This window comes from Electrona antarctica (genome assembly GCF_951216825.1).
Source record: "Electrona antarctica genome assembly, chromosome: 12".
Lineage (NCBI taxonomy): Eukaryota > Metazoa > Chordata > Actinopteri > Myctophiformes > Myctophidae > Electrona > Electrona antarctica.
Genome location: NC_136793.1, coordinates 42,502,399 through 42,525,096, shown reverse-complemented (window position 1 = coordinate 42,525,096; position 22,698 = coordinate 42,502,399). Strand labels below are relative to the sequence as shown.

Genomic DNA, 22,698 nt, shown 5'->3' with positions numbered 1-22,698 from the left:
GGGTTTTACTGTGTATACAGGGGAATGCCTGTATGTGTTGTGTTGGCATGGTATGTCGGCCATTTAAGATAATGGCTATACCATAGGCTCTATGACTCTGGACTCTTTATTTCTGGTCATTCTGGGCATCATCTGTCATCATTGTTTGCTTGATGAACCCACTCGCTTTATTTGTCTTCAAACACAAACAGGCATCTGTTCATTCACAGCATTTGTACATGTTATGCAAGTCTGTGCTGTGATATGGCTCATGGTATGGTTATGATTATGAAATCTGTTATTTTAATTATTTATGCATACCTCTGTTCTGGGCAAAAAAGAAAATTGGGCTGTTGTGCAGTTGTGCTCCAATGCATAACAAATAATTCATTCTTTCGGAATGAAAACACATATTATGAGAGTGTGAAGGAGGGGCTGGAGGGGGTTAATGATATGGTATTTAAATGAATACCAGACGGGAGAATAAAATCCATTATTGAGCATGTTACATGTTTACTCAGATGTCTTTCCAAGACGTACCACATACAGTATCGTATTCTTGTTACTAAACAAAGACTAGATTTTCTTCCCCTGATAATTCATGAAAGGCAATTTGACAAGCTGCCATTTGACATGCAAGACATGGCTAATGCTTAATTTATACTGCAAAACAGCAGATCTACAAGATCACAACTGAACAACATTCATGACACATTGTGGGCTTTTAAATCGACAATGTTCTGCATGCAACACCGGCGCGCTAAAAGTATAAATCAAGCTTAGCAGATCTTGTGCCATTTCCCATCGCCTCCTGCTCCCATGTAAAACTGACCTTTCCTGCCTCCCGGCTATATTTAAACCCCTGAGCACCGAAGACTTATGGTGCCATGGGGAAATTTTATTATCGACGCTTTCCATTTGTCGGACTTAATTCAGCCTTGCCATAGATCCTGCTGCAGCATGCCATATATTTACACTCTGCAACTGCAAACAAGGGCAGCGGTGACAAACCTATATAGCCTTCATGGCTTTAGAAGGGTTGACGCCTGCCGAATCATTCCTTTGAACTGCTTCACGAAGCGACGGGCAGCTTATAGACTGTATTTACAGTGCTCATCACCTGTGGCAAAGTCAAAGGAGAATATGAACAGTAAAAGAGGGTGGTATTATTCCATGAACCACAGAGGTGAGAGGGTCAAACACAGAAGGGCATTTTCACAAACTACAGTTGGTCCCTGTCATCAGTCTTTACTATTTGCCGTGAAAGACTGACACCCATTTCACAACAGTGGTATTCCTTTTTCTCCTTCAGAGAAAGTGGTGAGGTACAGCGAGGAGTTAGGCAGAGGCAGAGCCAGCAAAAAGTGTTGCGGGAACATTGAAAAAAAGTTCAACTTTTTCACTGCAGAGACAACCAGAAGCTCAATGTTTTCTGAACTAGGCGTGGACTAGGCGTACACACAAAGGTGACGTGGGTGTTTAAAATGTTTTGTACACACTGTTGGTGTGAATTGGGCAAAATGATCTCATAATATGTATTGTCCAACTCCATCACTCATGCTCTTGCACACTCCCTCACTCTGTCTCAATGTCTCTCTTTCACTGACAGGTCTGAGGTGGGCTACCAGAGGGTGCTGCAAGTCGACCTGAAGCTGGAGAGCTACCCAGAGCTACTGGGCAGCCGCTGGATGGCCTGGCAGGTGGAGTACCCGGGAAGCCGTGCCACAACGCAAGAGGCTGAGACGGAGATCCGACTGGGGCAAGAGGACCTGGGGGGCATTGTGCCTCTGGCCATGGTGAGTGGTGCCAGTCAGTCACAGCTTACAACCCTCCAAATGGAGGACTGTGTAAAGTTCTGAAGGGGGGGGGGGGGGGGGGTAGGTATGAATGGATCTGGCTGGATGATTTTATTTCGTCATTGAACACAAGTCAGAATCAGAATCAGAATCAATCTTTATTGTCACATCACATTACAAGTAAGGTGGGTGAAAAACGTGGTTGTGCAGGCTCATCATTGCAGTGAAAGATAGAGAAAAGAGAGGAGCATAAAGTGCATAACATGACCAATGTGAGTGCATAATAAATAAAAGATCATGCTGAAGGTATGTACGAATGTAAATAAAAAGGTCTGCATGAATCAGTTCGGTCTTTGTGTCAGACTTAGCTCTTGTTCAGCAGTCTAATCGGACAGGTAGAAGCTGTTCAGAAGTCTGGTAGTACTGCTCCCGATGCTCCTGCTGTAATGCTTGCCTGGCCGTGGGTGTGGCAGCGGCTTGAACAGGCTGTGGCTGGGGTGGTAAATGTCCCTGATGATACTTGTCGCCTTAGCCACACAACGTTTCTCATATATTTCCTGGAGGGGGGAAGCTGTCCTCCCACGATGCGCTTGCGCTGTTCGCACCACTCTCTGCAGTGATCTGCGTTCCGCGGCAGTACAAACCAGGCCGTGGTTCCGCTTGACAGGACACTTTCTATGGTGCTGCTGTAGAACGCTCTGAGGATGCGTGGGCTCACTCAGAACTTCTTCAGGCGGCGGAGGCAAGAGTCTTTATTGGGCTTTTTTCACCACTTAATAAACAAATAACTTGTTGTGATGTGACGCCTTGTGAGCTTGTAGAACTGCTATTTTTGCCTAAAGGACAACTTCACCCATTTTCAACCTATCTTCATAGCATTGGTCCCCATTAATGCTCATGATAAAATGGTACAATTTTGTTCTACTCGGTCTGTGTCTCTGCGGACACTTCAGTAGTATAGCCCTCCTCCGTCACCACCAGCGATGCGATTTCTAAATCCAGCTCCGTTGAGCCTCCATTATAACCCGATTTTCAAAGCGCCGTATCTCCAAAGGTTAGAGCTGTCCATGGTGAGCCGGCGCGCACCTGACGATCATAAATCATTTGTGATTTTGTATCGCATCGCTGAGAAAATGTAGCTGGTTGTACTGCTAGCTAAAGGCTGTGGGCTGTGTTGTGTGGTGTCGTTCCACTTCCGGAGGCCCCCACCTTCCTGTTTAACCCGGAAGGACAACAAGCTCCGTAGAGTGGGCCTGGACGGGCGGCCCCTGGGGCAGTACCAGCATGCTAACACTAGCGGCAGCAAAGGAGTTAAGTGGGGTAATGGGTCCCGCTTTTAGGTGTTTGAAAATATGGGCACCCTAAGTAGCGAGCGCAGATCCATCGCAGCTCGACTTCACAACTAGTGCCCCGCTCCTTTATTTGTGTGCCACAAAAGCTCTTCCTTCGGACTTAGATCACGAGCAGTCCACCGCAATATGAAGGGGCACCAATCACACAGAGTTAACCCATTTTGGGCGGGAACCCCTTTTGGTGTTAGCATTATGTTATGCTTTAGCTATTGAAAAATAGCAGACCTACAAGCTCGTATCGCTCGTAACGACTGACATAGAAACGCAGCTTTTTCAGAAAACTGTCAGGATGTAGAAGACATTTTTAGAATCTGATCTCAGGTCAAAATGGGTTAAAGAAGAAGACATGCATGCATCAGCCGCACTGTTTACATGAAACAAATATTTTGTTCATTTCTATTTCTGTGCTTCTGATCTGCATGACGCAGGAAGTTGACTGTGTCAATGCTATTCTCCATCTAAGCATTGCCTATATTCTCCATCTAAGCATTGCCTATATTCTCCATCTAAGCATTGCCTATAGCTACAGTATGTGATAGTCAGATGCCCATGGGTGGCTGTTCCTGGATGGATCCGAACGCAGCGCTTCCATCACCCACTGATCCATCCTCAGGATAATTGGAACAGTTTCGTTCTGCGGGATTGTTAGAGTTCCTTTGCTCGCATCCCTTTTTCATGTCACTGATCATCAGCAGCCTGACTACCACCACACACCAGGAATATACAGTACGCTCCCACGCCTCACGCTGACAGAAATTGTTGAGTTGCGTGATTTGTATTTATGTATTTATGTATTTATTATTATTATTATTATTATTATTATTATTATTATTATTATTATTATTATTATTATTATTATTATATACCTGCACGGAAGCTGACCGTGCAGGTATGTTTTCCGTGAATCGTGATGAAGATTATGTACCAATGCCAGGGTATAATTGGTTGACGATGGTGACGTAATGATGATACGTTTCAGTGTCAAGTACATACGCATCAAACCACCCAGCCGATCACATTATACCACCAACCACTACATATACATACATATAGACATGTACACATATATGGACATATGAGCATATGACGTGATGAATATATGTACCAATGCCAGGGTATAGTTGATGGTGACGTAACGATGATTTTACCACACTTAAAAATACTACTTTTTTTCCTTCAGAAGGTACGTAGCAAATAGCTAAATCTAATAACTCAATATGTGAGACTAAGATTTGAACGTTTATAGCGGTCTACAGCACTTACACGCTCTGCTTGCGCACTAGTAGGCCATGTATGGCCTACTTGTGTGCAACAAGCAAGTAGGCACTCGACAGAGTGCAGTTCTAGTTATTATTATTATTATTTATTCTCTTCAAAAAAGACAGATCTGCTCTGAGGAGAAACAGTTTATGTTGTGTTGGTTTTGGTCAAAAACTCTATTGGATTGTCAGAACTGTGCTTTGAATAAACTGATTTTGTTACCCTCATCATTTTTTTGAGGTGACAAGTGTTATTCACCCATCACTTCAATCAAAAATCAATCAATCACTATCAATAGTATACAAAAACTTTACGCTGAAATCATTATGCAAGGTTCAAGGTTGTACTTTATTGTTACATTTTGTGTACATGTACATAAGAGTAAAACTTAGTTTGGTTTGGCTTCCTTCAGACTATGCAGCAGCATAGACAATAATAACAGTAGAATAGTTAAAAGAAATAAAATAAAATAAATGTAAAAATATTAAAGAAAGCGAGAGAGTGCAAAAAAGAGCAAGGAGAGAAGAAAAAGAAGATTCAAGATTCAATGTGCATATAGTCTTTTCATATTGTATGTAGCATTGTCAAATCAAATGTGCAAATTGGTATATTGTATATACAGTACCGGCAGCAAGAAGAAAAAAAACGTCCATGTTTATTTGTTTACCCGGGGGCTGCTACCTATAGTGCAAACAGCTTGTCACAGTGTGTTCTGTCTATGTGCAATACTAGACTTGTTTTATGTTCAACTTCAGTGTTTTCAATGTATGCATAATTTTAACAGTTTGGTTGGATGCCACAGACGTTTAGCCAAGTTTTATTTATTAAGTGGAATGATAATTTATATTTCCACATAAATGGTGGAAATTTCCAATAGGGAAAAAATATCCATCCTCATTACAAATCCTGGATGGATCTCTCTCTACGTCGTCCTCAGACGAGCCCTCCATCGGCGTCTCCAGTCATCTCGGTTCTCCATACATCTGGCCAGCTCATTTGTGCTTTCTGCACCAGCATCTTTCTTTAGTACGTCCACATAGGTAGGTGTGGGACGTCCTCTCGAATCGATCGATGCCTGTGTTTTGGTTCCCACAGTACAAGCTTTTTGGCCGGGAGTTCTTGGTGTCGGTGGCCACCTATAGTTTCATCCTCCTTACTGCTGTCTTCTCTGATACACTTCCCAGCAAGCACGGTCAGGACCTGGACAAATTAGGGACGTCTCGATTGGGGCCAGATCAAGTCAAACCAAGACTAGTCACATCTGGCCCAGAATATCACTTGATTTCAACCAACATAAATTTTACCCACTAAGACGGACGTCCCTGGATGAATCAGAGAGTCTGATCGAGGCCAGATCAACTTAAGTCATATCATAACTATAACTATCTGGCCCAGAATAAGCTATATTATTTAAACTGGTGAAGACGTCCTGGAAATGACGTAAAGATCATCCCCATATGGGCTGTGATCTGGCCTAGTGCTGAACGTCACCGGAGTCACTGGAGGACGTCATCATTACGTTATCATGACGTAATTTGGCTTGCTGGGTTGGTAATGCCCCGTACAGACGATTGTTGGTGATGTGCTCGTCCTGGTTGATGTTCAGTACCACACGTAACATTCTGGTGTAGCACCCATCCAGGGATTTCTGTAGGGCTTGTGTTAGTGTCCAGCATTCACAGCCATAGAGGAGAAGAGACACCACGGTCGCAGAGAAGAAACTGATCTTGATATGTCGGGAGAGGTTAGATTTCCACACACTGGTCATACCATTAAGAGCTCTCCAGGGAAGTGCTCAAGTGATCAATTAGAGACAATGTCATTTCAGCAAGAGTCACTTCAGTAAGAGATAAAGATAAATCATGTTTCCATACACGCTTAATGGAACGCTACGTGTATGCATGTACTTTATGTTCTATAAGCTCTTGTTTTCACCCACACTACTGTAATTTTCTGTCAATTTAAAATTCAGACATTTAGCACAAGCTCTTATCCAGAGTGACTTAATTGTAAGATCAGAATAGATGACACGAACCGTAGTCAACCAACAGCAGGGTAGGTTGTCAAACAAATCCAGTGAAAAGAAAAACAATTAAGTGCTATGCCAAGTATCTAGGATACCAGGTAAACATCAGCGCATCTGTCTAACCTGCTATACTGTCAATACAATTATTAGCACTTGTGGTTAAGAAAACAGTCTATTTATTTAAATAACATAATCTTGTCAAGTAACCAAAAGAAGAATGAGGAGTGCTAGGGGCGAGTCCTAAGCCACTGTTATTGAAGTACTCAAATCCCGGTGCATGCATACCTTTAAAAAAAAAAAGGCAGAAGAATCAATATTTTAACAGTCAGTATTTTTTTCTAATGCTGATATGTCAAACGGGCATGTGTGTTTTTGTACAGAAAACATTGGTCAGGGTCTGCTGATAATGTGCAGTATAGCCAAAACTTCAAAATCCTGAGTGCTGACAGCAGGACTATGACGTCAAATCAGTATCACGATTATTTAAAACGTTTGCCTCGATTACAATTTATTATTGAACAATTATTAACAAACTAGTGAAAATAGCAAGCTTATAACACATCGCATCGACTCGTTGTGAGCTTGGCGTAGATCGGCGATGTTTTGCTATTTTGTTTTACACACCACATTACACAAGAAGTATAATACAGTGTTTAGTGGTTAATCAGTCTACTCGATTTAGTCACTTCTATTTGAATTTGTCCTCATGTTGATTTGTTGATATATTAATAAAAATAAAACCCTGTTTCTCGATTATTCGATTAACCTAAATGAGCAAGATTTAGTCGTTTGTTGGTTCTAGTTAATTTCCCAGCCCCAGTTGACGGATCAGGATTTTACAAACTGAAAGCACACGGTAATGCAGTGTCAGATGGGTGCACACTTTTCTGCTAGATTTTCCCAGCTTCATGAACTAACTGCGCACGTGTTCCTATCCTATTCCTGCCTCACACAGACAGCATGCTAGAGTACATGCATACAATTTACAATTTACAATTTAGGCATTTAGCAGATGCTCTTAATCCAGAGCGATTTACATTAAGCAATAACAAAAAGCATGGCATTTCCTACATGAAACCAAGTTTGTAGTTTGGGGGGGGGGGGGGGGGGGGGGGGGTTCACATAGTCTGGGTTCACATAGTCTGAATGACCCTTTAGTCTTGTTAGAATAATACTAATAAAAAAATTTTATATTATATTGCACCACATATTCCTACGTAGTAAAGTTGACTCACTGACTCACACATACGTACGTTTCCACTAGGCAACCCTGTGGTGTTTAGAACACATCACAAATACTCACATTCACTGCTGGTTGACTCTCTTCTGTGTCATTCTGTTGGTCTGTCCGCCTTGTCTTTGTATGTCTCACTCTATTTCTTTCTGTCACACAGAAATGCACAAACGGTACATACACACGAACGTATGCACACAGTCACAGACGTGCACACACACACACACACACACACACACACACACACACACACACACACACACACACACACACACACTCGCGCACACAGCAGACATCAGGGGGCCTTTTGCAATCTGCATGTACCAATATGAGAAATGCACACAAGCGAGGAAGTGGAAGGCAGAATTAGATTACTTGGGATCACTGTGCCATGAAAACCCCACAGATAAGTTCTCTCCTCTCCTCTCTGCTCAATGGGAAGGATAGATTTATCCTACCCGCGACCCTACTTGGGGTCCCGACCGCCAGTTTGAGAAGCTCTAGCACAGAGGAAGTTAGGTTTTGTGAAAGCGCAGTTCTCGCTGACTGGGGGAGGGGCTCTGCGAACGACATGCTCAGTGACACTTCGGTGAAACATCTGTGCTACTGCTTGGTACAAAACGCACTGGCATCGTGAAACCAGTCTCACCAAAGACTGTTTTCTGTGCGTGTGTACACAACAATATGCTCAGCTTCTCATTAAAGAACCAATGATCACAGCATTGTCTTTGCCATCAAGGTAGTGACAGGGAATCTAGGAGACAAAAGAGATGGGGATGGCAGGAGAAGGAGAAACGAGGGGAGATAAGAGAGAAGCGGGAATGGAGAGGCAGAACAGAAGAGAACAATTCTCTAATCTTTTTTAATCAAGTTGAGAGGGGAGACTTGAGAGAGCACGCTGAAGGCATCTGTTGACATAACAGCTCCATGGCTTTGCTCAAGAAGGGCCTTTCATCTGTAATTAGTGCTAATTAGTCTAATAAGCTCCACTGTCTGTCGCCATAATGGAGAAGCTGCAGTAATTGTGTTTAGGACCGGAAATAATCTCTTAAACTGAAGGGGATCCATAAGTGATCACGTCTCAAAAGGTTATAATGCAATAAAGCTAATGACTACCAGTAATGGGAAGCTGATTTAGGTTTTGATCACATTTATGGCTTATTACACCTCAACGGCTTCACAGACCGGCTTCCTGTTCGTTTATGGCCCGCACAAAATCGCTATGCTCTTCCTGGAATTGATTATTTAAAAAAATAAAACGTTTCTTTATATATATGTTTTATTGCATTTCCTGAGCCCGAATGATGGGCTCTGGCATGGGTTGACACCTCCTGGGAAGGCAGCAACTACACTGTTTTAAAAAGATGATGAGCTCTCTCTCTCTCTCTCTCTCTCCCTGTCTTTGAAGAGGGCTCCTCCTGTGTGCTGTAACAGAACCACCTGTGCAGGGCGAGCTCCCAGCATCGCTCTCTCACCACATGCCTTGTCACCTGTTTCAGACCATGAAGCGCTTCTGCAAATGCAGCAATTAGGATTTCAAAAGCCAAAAAAAAAGAAAAGAAAAGCAAAAAAGAAGAGCATTCAAAAGTTTCTGGAGTTTAGTTTAGAAGGTTATACGCCTCAGAACACACAAGTCTCTACTGTACGCACTCACCTGTCCTTGCTTGTCTTCAACTCGCCTGATTGTTCTTAGATCTCTCTCATGCACCTTTTCTGCCTTTTCTCTGCTGTTTGTGCAGAAGACAAACTTTAAGATTAATATATTAACAATGTAGATTAATTGCGTCCCTGTCACCCCCCCACTTCCTCTCGTTGGCAACCCCCCTCTTCCCATCTAGCGTGTGTGTGTGTGTGTGTGTGTGTGTGTGTGTGTGTGTGTGTGTGTGTGTGTGTGTGTGTGTGTGTGTGTGTGTGTGTGTGTGTGTGTGTGTGTGTGTGTGTGTGTGTGTGTGTGTGTGTGTGTGTGTGTGTGTGTGTGTGTGTGTGCTTACCCGAGTGTATATATATATGTGTGTGTGTTTTTGGGTCACCGAGAGATGGATCTTAAAGGCAGTAATTGGTGGCTGAGCAGATTCCTCGGCGCGGCAGGAGGCTGGTCCATTATCTTTTACCATCCTGAAGTAATACGCTCCCGTCCAGGCTGGCCTCATCATCATTACCCATGCTGCAGTTGGCTCTGTGATGGAGGGAGAGTGGGGAGGACAGGGCATACATCATATCTGGACTCATCAGTCTTCCTGCCCCTGCCGAGACACCAAACTGTGCTCATTCACACAGTCCTTTCAGCCGCATGGAGATGAGGAGAAATGAAAGCAGCCGTTTGTATTCACGCGCGGTTCCAATGTATCGTTAAACAATACATCATCACCCTGGCCGTCCTCCGGCCACTTCCGCTCCCACATGATAAAGTAATCTATCAACATCCTCCATTCAATGTTTCATTTTCCCCATTTCTGTTCCATTCCCGCTGTATGAATGCACATGCCCCACGCCAGGCGAGTGAAATCAGACGAACAATTTATCAAACACATTGTTAGACAAACGGGCATGAGCACTTATACCCGGCTATGTCCCGGGGCAAGAAATACAGCATTTGTGCTGGAAGCATGCTGTTACAAAACTGCTTTATAAAAACATATCTGTTTGCTATGAGAAAATGCACAGTTGCTGAACACAGGCTATTATTTGCCCTTGCTTGAGGCTGTCAGATTTGAATGGTGTAATGGCCTCAACCAGTGCCCAGTCAGCCGTTCTCCTACCATTCTCCATCCGTTTTCTTCTACTGGTCTACAGTATGTGCCATGGCATTGTCCCTGCAGTGGACTGGCCTGTGTGCCATGGCATTGTCCCTGCAGTGGACTGGCCTGTGTGTCAATGGCATTGTCCCTGCAAAGCCCATGGACTGCGCTACAGTATGTGTCATGGCATTGTCCCTGAAAAGCCTCTGGACTGGCCCTCTGTGTGGCATGGCATTGTCTCGGCAAAGCTTGTGGACTGGCCTCTTGTTTGTCATAGCATTGTCCCTGCTTATTTCTGGCCCAGGGCACAGTACTTTACATACATTTATTTACATATCATGACAGTAGGAGGTCTGATGGAGGATTCCCCAGGGGTAATCCATTTGCAGCTAATGTAGCCAAGACGCCGATGATGAATTGCTACCACTAATTAAGTGTGCGGCATTATGCACTTACAATATGCCAGTTGCCACCATTGCATGTGATGCAAAAAACTACAACTTATTCAGTTATAAATCACTACCCGAATTTGATCAGATTCCTCAACATTGTATGAAATACAGTAATGTGTTTACATGTTCCAGGAATCCTCTGCTCACAGTGTAGGCTATACCTGTAAGAGGGGGTTTCCCGGTGGCTGGTGGGTTTTCTACTTAATAAAAATAATAATAAAAATAACTATGGTAGACTGATCAGCATGACTGGTAGTCATTCTCTGGATGTAATTTAATTGCAAATGCGTTTGCTGTCAGTCAGGAAGAGGCTGAGTGACTTTTGTGGTCCCTACATAATTGAAAGGCTAAAAGAAAGAGGGGGCGGGGGGCTGTTCAGTAGAGTAGACACACATGCATGCATGCATACGCACGCACGCACGCACGCACGCACGCACGCACGCACGCACGCATGCACGCGCGCACGCACGCACGCACGCACAGGCGAGAAAATGCATGCACGCACGCACGCACGCACGCACGCACGCACGCACGCACGCACGCACACACACACGCACACGCACACGCACACACACACAAGCCTCAAAGCAAGCCTTATTAGAGCTTTCTTGAACATCATCCTCAAATGAATACACCCAACCTGGTACTGTGCCTATTTCAGTAAAGCCTTCTTTTTCCTTTTAACTAAGATGCCACCCAGTAAATGATCTGTCACTGCTATGAAAACCATTTTTGGAGGTTCCTTTCACAGTACAATAGGGAATTCAAATTATGTGTTTAGACTTTCATCACAATTCTCCGGTTTCTACTATTCTCTCATGTTTGCACATTTAATGTACTTTTGTAGTTATTCCAAGTTAACTGGGTGATCATTTTTGAGTAATTTCAAGTAAATATGACTACTGTAGAACAAAGCTGACAGATTATGTGAGTATACTAAAACATGAAACACTGGCACAGTAAAATCCTCAGTCTTAATGGAACTGTGAGTGGCCGTAGCACTTGCCCTAGCCTTGACGAACTTACAGGCGTATGCAAAGGCTCAACTTATGTTTGATTGATTGATTGATTGATTGATTGAAGTATGCATTAACAGTTTGGAGAATTACAGTATATTTCAAGCACATTTCGTCTACCAGGCTTGAAATGGATCGGATCTCCTCGTTGATGGTCCATATTTCATGTACCGTGGGAGGCATTGTTCGGGCTGTTGTTCGGGAGGCATTGTTCAGGCTTGGTAAGAGAAACTCATCCAAGAGAGCCAAGCGGGCTATGAAACAGTTTAGGCAGTTCTAGCTTCTCGGCTAAAGGCAAGCCTCACAGCTAGCAAGCCATCTGGCTGGCTGGCTTTCTTGGCTACAGACGAGCTGCAACCAGCTGGGTCCACCATTTCAATTCATCATAACATTTAGAGACGTACAAATATACACTTCTACATATATAGCCAAAAAATCACACCCGTGTGAACTGGGTGACCATAGCAACCATGCTCATTCTTTGAGTGGTGTAAACCACTCCTACAACTGGCTTTGTTTGTGCAGAAAAAATGAGCATGGTTGCTAGGTTCACCCTGTTCACCCGGGTGTGATTTCATTACGTCAGACATGATTTCATTACGTCAGACAGGCTATAATACACCACTCAGTTCACACGGGTGTGATTTTATTTTTGGTACGAACAGACACGGGTAATTTTTTTTTGGTACGAACAGACACGGGTACAAAGCCAGTTGTTGGAGTGGTTTACACCACTCAAAAACAGGAAATCATCATAGGTAAAAAGGGAAAAAAACATACAGTACAGTGATGGGGAAAAAAGGGTGGGTGGGGGATTCAGATTTTACGGGGGCCAGTTTTTAATTGCAGCCGTCCGTAGGTTGCTGCCTCGTATAGCAGAGATAGTGTGGTTAAGACCCCTGCCTCTGGATCCACATAGGGAATATAACGGATGGAAACCGCCAGCTGTGTCACCCTCTCTGTGTCACTACTGTTTCAGTAGATATGCAAAGAGCAGCAGTTAGCGCAGCAGACCTTCAGAGTGGGGATGAAGTGGAAGATATGACTTCAACTCGTATCGATCCATCTCATATTGATGGGGCATGCAAGTGTCCAATTCTCATATCTCTCCACATTAATGTTCACATCCTACTTTACATTCTGGGCCCGGCTCTTCTTGTTCTGATCCTGGGCCAGTGAGGCTTGAGAGGAATGTGTGTATTTTCAGTGAGGTAATGGAGTCTGCAGTGGCACTGACCTTTATGTCTGTTGAGAGAGGTTTGTGTCCAGGGGGCAGCTAAGCCAGGCTAAGCTTTCAGTATGGATCTCTATCTGAAACCGAGTGGAGAAATCAGCCAGGGGGATCGCAAGGTCATCCCTGCAAGCCATTGTCGAGTGTTGGTGAAGAGCTCTCGTCGATCGACCAAGCATGATAGAAATGAGGCTGAAATGGAGCAGGCAGGTTGGGGTGCCCTGTGCCCCAGCCCCTAAGGCTGCTGGGCTTGGAGGGTGATCAGCGGCAGAGCGGAGGTATATCAGCAGGCTATCGCCACAACCAGCAGCAGCATCAGTCAAACCCTCATGGGCAGATGAAGTGCATGAGACACCCTGGAGCCCTTCTCCCTAGAGGCCTTTTGTTCTGTCCTCCCACTGTTCGCCAGGCTAGTAGACAGAGAGATGGCTGCCTCCCTGGCACCTGACCTTGGTGTCTTTCTGGAGCCGCAAGACACAGAGTGTTGTTGATATTCACAAGGGATGCCGGTACCTCCCTCCTGACCCATTGATCTAGATGTATTGCAGATGTGGTATTCATGAGCATTGCAGGAGATTTGTCCTATAAAGTTAAAATACAGTGCTTCCATCACCAGCCATGTTTTATTCAAGAGCTCCCTCACCCAGCATGAGATACATTCATGGCCACTGGGCTCCAGCGGGTGGCTTGGTTCCTCTTGGCACCCGCCCCCTATTCCCAGCATCAAGCCATAATACTCTCTTTAAACTCTATTTTCAAGAGTGTTGTAAGTACTTGCCTGGTGTTGTTTAACATGTTGTGCAGGCATATAGAATGTGCTTACAGCACATGCACTGATGCACTGCAGGGATCTTTATATGTCTGCTTTTTAAAAGCTGTTTTCTATCATAATTATGTCTTTGCAATGTCTGTTCTACAATCAACCAGTTGAGATAAACATAACAACCTCATAAATGGTTATTCTGAACAACATACAATGTAGTCTCTATGGGAATCCCGATCAATCCCGAATCCCGTGGTTGTAGGGCACAGGACTCAAATGCCTGGCAATGAGTCTCTGGTTTGACTCCCATAAAATAAAGGCTCAAAAAGTCTATTTTTTTGTCTTGATAATAAAACATCCAAAGGAATCTGATGCAAATTGCAATTCATAGTGTGATTAATTATGTGACTATTTAATTAATTATGTGATTTGCAGAAGAATGTCCTTGTGACACCTTGTCGGAGGTTTACCCATAAATCATCAATTAATGATTAATTAATTATTTTACTAAATGAATTTACTGAAGTGAATGTGACCACCCAATACTCTCAATGTTTTGCCATATTCTGATGGGGGTAAAAATAAGTTGATATGGCACCAGTTGCCCTTGGTTTATGGTTTGTGATGGAAGCAGTGCAACACAAATCATGCTATATTGTTACTTGTGCAAGCAGAGCGCGCAAGTAATAGTTTTCGTCCAGGACGATGTTTGATGCGTATGCGTCGTCCCAGCGTATGACGTAATGACTGCACTGACAGGTAGTTACCCCCCATGTGATGGGCGGCTGTGGCTCAGGAGGTAGAGCAGGTCGTCCAATGATCCATGGGTCGGCGGATCGAATCCCGGCTCCTCCTGTCTACATGTCGAAGTGTCCTTGGGCAAGACACTGAACCCCAAATTGCTCCCGATGTGCTGGTTGGTACCTTGCATGGCTTCCACTGCAATCGGTGTATGAATGTGTGTGTGAATGGGTGAATGTAATGCACAATCTTTGTAAAGCGCCTTGGATAAAGGCGCTATATAAATGCACCATTTACCATTTAGCTCAAACCCACAATTCAACATTTTGGTTTTAAGATGTTGATATTCATTTTGTATTCATCCTTAGGACCCCAAATCACACCTTGGAAAGCATGAGTGTCTATTTCAAACAAAGTGTTTTATGACTGGGGGGGGTCATAATTTGACCCCCCAGTATTAGGATGTATTAGGATGTTGATATTCATTCATCAGCCACATAGAGGCATTTCCTTTAATCCACCCGACACTGATCGACATATACGTCACTCCATTCCACTTCTCAATGCATTCCCAGTTTAGTGCATTGAGACTGCGAGTTTTATTATTATTATATAAATTATTATTATTTTATTCTAACAGGACAAAATAGCCCTTCCTCTCCATATTGAGTCAATTAGCGAAGGAGAAACCTGCTGGGCTACCGGCTAAATTAGGGCCGTCAACTAATGCCCAAGTAACACACTCCTGCCTGACCCAGGGGTCCTCGGCATAATCGTTCATTACCTACCCCCATTTTAACACTTTATGGAGTGGGTCTACTATCACAGCAGTCCATCTCTTCCCAACGAGCCTTGGCCAGCTATAATGAGCAGATCTCCGACTGGTGCTCTCTTCAGACAGTCCATTGAAAAGTGGTTAAAGGTGTTTTAGGAGGCAGTGAGGGATGACCACCCGCTAGAGATAGGTCCCCACTGCCCCACACTGCAGCCATAAGTTCTCCCAGTTTTCATTTGAAGGAGAGGAGAGGAGGAGAAGAGAGGAGGAGAACTGGCTCATTACTAGGTTGAAATGTTACAAAGAGAGGAGAGAATGAGGACCCTCATTAAAACGTAGTAAAGGCTCGACCACCTTTAGTACAATTTCAATGTGCTGTCTAAACGTGATGTAAGTCTCTGAAGTGGTGATACAGTACTAAGGCCTCTATTGCCGCTCTCCTCCATATTACTTACTTTCAGCCAATTAAAAGCCCTCTGGAATTGAGAGAGAAAGTGTCACATTCAGCCACATGAATGTAAGGAGTCGAGCTGATGAAAGGACATCTCTATTAGCCTGCTTTGTGCGTCACTCCAGGACACCGACTGAGAAGCATTTTATTCAACATATTATTCATTGGCTTCTCCTCCCATTTCACTTTCCCGACACGCACACTATACATCCCACATCGCCATGGGATGACAATGTTTATCAGGACTATGAATATTTCATTTACTATAGGTTTGTTGAATATTGGCAGATTTCATGGGAATTTTGTATAAGCTCTTACTTCCTTGGATCATAAATAAGCGTGCGTGCGCTGACAGGACATCAATCGTGCTTGTCAAAGCATTAGATTAGTGTTTGTGCCTCATAGATAAGCTCACTTTATAGGCCAATGATGTGCTTTTAGGCTTATCTGCAGGCATGTTGCGTTTAAGGACACCGCTGACATGAATAAGCACAGACACTATAGCTTTCTCTTTCTCCATCTCTCTCTCTCTCTCTTTCTCTCCCATTTTCACTGTGCCATGAATAATGCAGGATTTTAAAATCCTCCAACTCAACGGTCTGCTTGACCTGTTCTTTTGGGAGCATTGGCCAAGGTGGTTGGGTTAGAATGTGGATGTTTCAGTGTCAGGTAGATGCGAATGGCCAATCACTGGCCCGGGACAGGCAACCCGGCTGCTTCTCATGCTGCCTGTGTCACTCTGGCTGACACCATAAATCTCACTTATTTTCAGATCCAAGCTAGACATGGGCAGAAATTATGGTCCAGACCGCATTACCAGCCACAGTAGCGTGCTGAATGCTAACAGAGAGGCTGTTGATAAAGAGGCAGTTTCTTCCACAGAAAGCAGACCAGAATGAGCTCCAATAAGGACTGAGACAGACCGTGGTAAACTTCCAAACTCTAATACAATTACAAATAGACAGAAATATTGCGAAATTCAACGGTACAAAATGAGAGTTTAAATTTGAGCTTGGAATTGTGTTAGAATGGAATGGAACCTCAGTGAGAATGAGATGGAGGGAAAATGATCAAAGCCTCCGTGATGGATGTTGTTTTAAAGCTGTGGTTTCAAGTAGTTTTATATTAAAACTCCTGTGACCATTTTTTTAAGTAATTGAAAACTGTAGGGAAACCATTTATCAGAGAATAATTAGGCTATGCCAAAGGTGTCTCAAATGAGACACCTATAGTTTGACAAAGACAACTGTTAGGTAGAAACCCAAACTCGCTATGGAAAATTATGAAAGTCATCTTTAGCCTGTTACTTGCAAAGTGTCATCATTGGCAAAAATCTAAGTAATATGTGTCCTTATTACAATATGTAGCAATTAACATCCAGTAACACATTTCCTTTCCAAATGTTTTGGAATGAATCTCTCTGTGTATTCCATAAATCTCCCACAATATAAAACCCTCATCAGCTAATGGAGTGATTAGTCTAGTGTTACGTGCTCTTTATTAGTTATTGCACTGGTTTCACCCATAGCCATACCACCCACACCCATACACATTCCTACCTGTGCAGCGGTGGTCTCCATTTAATTGCGCCATCTATGTCTGACTGCGTGGAGCATTGATGCATCACGGCAGGATCCCATCCCACTGTGGTTTATTACTGCCGGTGCCACTCCAGCCTCTCTGTGATCCAACATTAGCCCATGTTTTCACCGGGTCCCAACCATTTACCCAATCATGTGTTATAGACAAACGCGCTGGAAATAGATGAATCCCGGGAGAGAGGAAATTAATTGTCGACAACCCACTGATTTCAGGGGGTGAACAAGAGGGGCGGTGAATTGTATGGATATCACTATACGGAAACTGTCATACGGTAATCTATATGTTGTTGCTGTCGGGTGGAAACCTCATATGTCCTAAACTGCTTTTCAGCTCGACCATTTTAGATTATTTTGTGTGACGCTGTAGAGATAAGAGTTTTCTGGCCGACGACAGCAACTGTATATACAGTACAGTATACAGTAAGTGGAATGAAAACCGTGTGGGCTGTGGGGTACTGTACTGTATGTCTTAGCTCAACTAATAATGAAGCAAAGGGGGCTTCATAATTGATGCTTTCGAGTCATCTTCACTTTAAAAAAATGCTTCTAATTTGCAAGCTCACAGACACAAACAGAAGTTTTTTTAATCATAGTGAACAGAGTTTATAGTGTACAAATTCTGTGTTTTCCCCTGGAGAATGTGGATTAAGGTGACAGGCAGTCAAACACTGAAGCTAGGTCCTAGCTGTCTCAGCATATCAGTGTTGGCAATATAAAAATATGTGGAGCGTTCTCTTGCGTCACAATGGATAAATTAACAAATTAAGTATACAGGGTTTCTAACTACTTAAATTAAAGATATCCCATGAACCCTAGACTGTCCATATAAAACTAAATCTGTTCTACACAGTTACATGCTCTGTAAGTTTCACAATAGCAAGGGGACAATGTTCTTTTTTATTATTTGTATTATTTATTTATCTTTAAATGTAATTTTATACCATATGACACTTTTACCCTGTGGGCCAGATTGTAAATGAAGTGCGTAATGAGAGCGTATTAATCCGTACGATCAGTCTCACGTGTCACTTCGCCTCTTTCCCAAGCGATCCGCCTGGTGTCGCCTGGTATAATTGAACATGGCAACAGGAAGTTCAGGAACTATCTTTCCATGGGTGAAAAGCGTCATCACATTCCTGCAAAATGCACAGATCTCCTCATCTCCGAGCTTACAACGGTGAACGCGGTGGTCCGCGATGCACCGCACTGCATGAACTGGTAGATCAGCTTATTTTGACAGGCGAGTCTCTCCCAATGTCAACTGACCGTTAAAAGAGTATAGGCTACTCTCTCATAACGCAACTCTAATATTGATTTAAGTAAGTTCAAGCTGAGGACCAAGGCTACTTGGCAATTATATTATAGAAGCCCTTTCTATTGAACAATTGCACTATGCAATATGCTTTCTCGTCAGAGGTATTAAAGTTTGCTATAGTATGAAAGGTTAATAATTAATTTGATGATGTCGTCAATAATATTAAAATAATTTGCGGGACATTTGGCGTTAGTTGGCACTTGGCATAATGGAAGTTTGGTGCTGAGGCATGTTGACATGATGTCGTTCATGATGAGATCAATGAGCTACCGTACAGTTGCCTATTGTAATTAATGAATAGCCTACCATACCACGAAACAATTCTGTGCATGCCCAGCGAGGCAGCCGGCAGCGCAGCGACATTAAACTGGAGAGGTGAGCTGGCTTCAAACTGGAGAGGTGAGCTGGCTTCAAACTTTGACTGGCCAACTTGCAAAGTGCAAACACGCTGCAAGCTGCGTGATAAGTGCAAGCTGCGTGATACATGATCTATTTTGACTATAGGCTATAATTTTTTTATGTGCTGACCAATGTTGGGGACATAGCCTACATATTTTATTTGAGGTTTATTCATTGATTCAGCATGAAGACTAAAGCATTCTAAATAAATATACGCATGCCTTGATCACTGGTACGGCACCCTCTGAGCTGACTTGAACGGATTTTACGACCAACGTCGGCCAAGTTCAAATGATGAATTCCACACGTAACGTGGGAATGCTCGTAAATGTCCGTACGCTCACGATATGAGTCGTGAATCTGGCCCTGTGAATTTAGATTGTGTATAAAATGTTCTATACAAATATACTTGCGTTGCTTTCAATGCAGTACACAAAAAATGTACAATCAATAAGCACTCCACCTTGACTCCAAGGCCAGCCATAATAATGTGGTGACTTATAGTGACACTTAATTGGAATTGTGCTGTAATGGGCTGAATGGACAGAATGGATGATCCCTTGTTCGTGGCTGACTTGGAGACCAAAGGCCTTCAGATAGCCTACTCATCTTAATTGGCTCCTATTATCTGATATGACATTTGATGTGTGAATAATGAAAGGTTAAAGGCTATGTATAGGTTAATGAAGCTGTGCAGATGAAATCCATCACAGAGCGTCTGTTATTCCTATAGCTGGGGTCATTGACTGATGCCTTTACTACCAAACCACACAATGAATATTTTAAAATGTGACTTTACTTGAAGCTAGGTGTCACTGAGTTTTGATGTATGTGTTAAGCCTTTTTTTCCCCCGGTTGAAGGGAGGGATAGAAGGACCGATAATCTGTATCAGCCCTAGGACTGCTGATAGCCTGTAATGCTTATCGGTCCTAGGACTGATAAGGCAGTAGTTGCCCATTCAGCACGAGCTAAAATACCACAGAGTGATTGTCAAACATGTCAAACATGAATGAAAACCAGACACCAAACACGGTTACTGCAGATATTGTGGTACTGTAGAATTCACCACTGATGAGACACTGGAGTGCACACGAAACAATTCTGGGAAGGAATCCGCTGGGAGGAATATCGTCGGAGGCTGTGCGATGTGCGATTCTAATTTGGTGCCGATCGGATCTTGCGATCGTGATATACAGGTATAGCGTTTTGATTTGAAGAAATAGGCCCCTCCCGCACATTTTGCAAGCCAATTACATTTGTCACGTCACTCCTGAGATCACCTGTATTTAATTTTGAGAGGATTGATCTAACATATTTAACATATATCATGGACCATGGATATTGTGTGGACCATGAGAAGGTCTCTGGAGCTACTGCTGTACTGAATCTACTGCAGCTCGAGGAAAAGGTCCTGGTGTTGCCTGTTCTCTCACAAAACTCTTTCTTCCCCGCTTTATCTATCATCTCTCTCTCTCTCTCTTTCTGTCTCTCCCTCGGTCTGTTTCCCCTCTCTCTGTTCCCTCCGTTCTCTCTTTCTCCATCAGGACTCGGAGATCCTGAACACGGCCGTGTTGACCGGCAGGACGGTGGCCGTCCCGGTGAAGGTGGTGACCGTGTCAACGGACACCACTGTTACCGACGTCTCCGAGGCAGTCAAGTGTCGCTCTACGGACGAAGATGTGGTCAAGGTCAGTGAGCTGAACAACATCCTCTGTTTCTCCACGAACAGCAATACAATTTATTTTTATATGATTTCAATAGATTTGTGTTGTTAGTACTTAAAGTCTACTGAAGAGCAATGTATTATACCCAAGACATCATTGCACTAAGAATATTCTAGAAAGAATATAGGGGTTAAGTGGTTAAACTTCCATACATTTTATATTGATGCAACATTTCTCTTTTATCAGTTCATTTCAAATGGTATAGTGTTCAGACACAGTATACCAGTGAGAATGAGAATAGGGCACTTCATTCATGCCGTTTCTCATTTACTTTTGTTGATTAGATTCCAAAAGTGCAACATAATTGAAGATATGTTTCCAAAATATCTGTCCTTTCTGAAGGAATAAATTACTACCTGAATTAATCAATACTGATTTATAATGTAGAGGATCTTGTCAGAGGTGGCAAGTAAACAACTTGGTTCTTTTAGTTTATTAGTTTATGGCAGGCACACACTGCACGACTTTCAAAGTGGTCATATCGCTGAAAGTTTATTAAAAAAACTTAAAAAACAAAACACAGAAAGTGGTATACTGTGAACTGCTCACAGTATACCACTTTCTGTGTTTGTTTGTTTTTTATTAATTTTAAAACAGAAATCAAATCGGATGTCTTGGGTCATTGTGGTTTCCACGCTACATGACTGATTGAATTTGGCAACAGGGGGTCACACACTACAAGATCTTTCACCAGGACACATCTCCGACAAGTCTGTCTGGTCACGAAAACACAGGAAAATATGCGATACCATGCGCGAGACGGGATGCTGCTGTTTTTTTATTTCTCCTAAATAATGTCTTGATCTCTCTCTCGTGCACGCACGCACGCACGCACGCACACCACACCCTCACATCTTTCATTGATTACTTTTTCCTTTTTTACGCAAACATTACACTGTTTTCTAAATGTTTTTTTTGCGGCTTTCGCCTTTATTTTATATTTTTTTATAGAGGGACAGACAGTAGGCTGACAGGAAATGGGGGAGAGAGTGGGGGAGTGACATGCAGTAAAGGCCGTCGGGATCGGGAGTCGAACCCGCGGCACACTGCCAGACTTGGACTACCGGCCAAGGTGCCTGGACCGCTGAGTCACGGCCCAGGCCAAACATTACACTGTTTTGTGTTGATTACAGCATGTTTAGTTCAGTAGTAATTATATAAATGTTTTATCTGCTCTTTTATCTGCATCATATTTCTATGTGGTCTGTGGTGATAACTACATTCTACCTAAAGCAGTGTGGTTCTCAAACATCCCACCTGTGACGTCAGGTGGCAGCCAAGTCTATGGACTTTGTTTGCTTTACATATGCCTCCCTGTGACGTCAGTGCCACAATAAAGCAATAAGCCATAAGAGGTCTCAGGTCACCAGGTTATAATGGCTGAGAGGCGTAGTGAGACACGACGTGAAGCGGAGTGTCTCCGACCCTCTCAGACAGAGATTGTAAGGCAATCAAGTGCTCCCCTTCCCCAGTTCAGCTACAGAGGCCCTGCCCAGGGTCCATATATGGAGCTGGCCTGTTCTGACATCACAACACACCATATTTGGGCATGCCTGATACATGCAGAACTCCATAGTGAATAAAGAGACAGATACAGAAATCTCCATATATGGGCATAAAGGGACACAGATGGGTGTTCTCTGACACGGGTACAACGGGTATTGCATAGCTGGGTGGGGCATGAATCTCCAACTTCCATCGTTACCGACTCGGTGCTCTACAGCTGGGCACCGGTCTAGTATATAAAAGATAACATTTTTTAAATAAACAGAACGTAAAAAAAAAAATCACACTTGTGAAGCGAGCAGTGCCTTTCATCACAATGATGACGTCTGATGATGTCA

General features: G+C 43.3%; 1 protein-coding gene across 2 annotated transcripts in view; it reads left to right on the top strand.

The window, feature by feature from the left end:
- Nucleotides 1-22,698, top strand: part of LOC306933386 (transmembrane protein 132C) — a 222,321-nt gene that overhangs the window by 166,797 nt on the left and 32,826 nt on the right. For both annotated transcript variants that reach the window (XM_079515590.1, XM_079515589.1), the window contains exons 4-5: nt 1,589-1,775; nt 20,675-20,818. In XM_079515590.1, the coding sequence (XP_079371716.1) occupies nt 1,589-1,775; nt 20,675-20,818 (331 nt within the window). The remainder of the gene's footprint in view (nt 1-1,588; nt 1,776-20,674; nt 20,819-22,698) is intronic.